Source organism: Camelina sativa, chromosome 13, assembly GCF_000633955.1.
Source record: "Camelina sativa cultivar DH55 chromosome 13, Cs, whole genome shotgun sequence".
Lineage (NCBI taxonomy): Eukaryota > Viridiplantae > Streptophyta > Magnoliopsida > Brassicales > Brassicaceae > Camelina > Camelina sativa.
In genome coordinates, this window is record NC_025697.1 from 3,254,271 (window position 1) to 3,255,621 (window position 1,351).

A 1,351-nucleotide genomic window follows, 5' to 3' on the forward strand; every position below is an offset into this window, starting at 1 on the left:
TCAGCCTCGATCATATATTATTCACTTTTAGTTTTTTGTCTTTTATATAACGAGAGAAACCAAATTATAAGTGTTCTTATCATCTAGGTACTTGACGAAGAAACTAGCTCGATCTGTCTAAACACAACGACTTTATCAAGCTTATCGGTTTTTCTGCGTAAGATTTGTATCATCCTCAGCTCTTCCGATTATTTCAATTTGAATCACCTCAATTCTATTATTTCACCGTCAAGTTTAATTAGTAATCTGCCAATAGCATTATTATTTTCCATACTTTATATCGATCTTAATAGGTTTTTGTTATTTAATATAATTAATATTAAAGATGTTTTTCATTTCATGTTATCATGCTTCCTAAAACCTACAAACATTTCGAAAAATTAACAAATTGTGATTACAATATTGATGTTTCTTCTGTTTTTTTTTTTTTGTTTTCAGATCCATATAAAGTATAATATTGTATATTAAATCAATTATGGACATGAGATTGAACCCTTCGAGAGAGGACATGATCAGATTTAAACAAGAAGTTGAAGATCATAACCAACCGAGTTCTTTGTCCTTGTCGAGGCAACGATGGAACAATCCGAGGATCGTACGAGTCTCGAGAACATTCGGAGGCAAAGACCGACACAGTAAAGTGTTTACAGTTCGTGGTATCCGAGACAGGAGGATAAGGTTGTCGGTGATGACAGCAATTCAGGTTTACGACCTTCAAGAACGACTAGGGCTGAGTCAGCCTAGCAAAGTCATTGATTGGCTATTAGAAGCTGCCAAAAACGACGTCGATTTGCTTCCTCCTTTGCAATTCCCACCTGGGTTTCATCAAGTAATTAGCCCTAATCTCAATGGCTTAGGAGAATCTTTTCCTAGGGTCTTCGAAAGTTTCGATCTTGGAGGCTGCTCCAACAGAGAAAACTTGGATCTGGAGAAGATGAAATGGGTTAAATTCGATCAAGACCGTAATCTTGATCATGGGTTCGACATCGATCATCATGATCACAATGTCTCGAATTCAATCCAAAGCAACAAGTTTTATATCCCTACAAGTACTACTACTTCGTCTAGCAGCTCTTATCACTACAACCTTGGGCATCTCCAACAGTCTCTATTGGACCAATCTGGTAATGTTACTGTCGCCTTTTCCAATAATAGTAATCTCAATCCGCCGGCTGTGGAAACAGTGAGTTCTCTATTTCCAAGGTACCCTTCGTTTATCGGTGGTGGTCAACTTCAACTCTTTAGCGAAAACTCGAACTCGTCCAACCAAACGGATCGTGTGGAGTAATTTCAGCCCTTATAGTCTTTAGACTCTTATATAAGCTGATGATTTGTAGTCATGGATGGCATT

General features: G+C 37.5%; 1 protein-coding gene across 1 annotated transcript; it reads left to right on the forward strand.

The window, feature by feature from the left end:
* LOC104734825 (transcription factor TCP17-like) lies at nucleotides 445–1,351 on the forward strand. The gene has a single exon (XM_019234768.1). It carries the CDS (start codon nucleotides 476–478, stop codon nucleotides 1,286–1,288), a length of 813 nt encoding a protein of 270 aa, XP_019090313.1. The 5' UTR covers nucleotides 445–475; the 3' UTR covers nucleotides 1,289–1,351.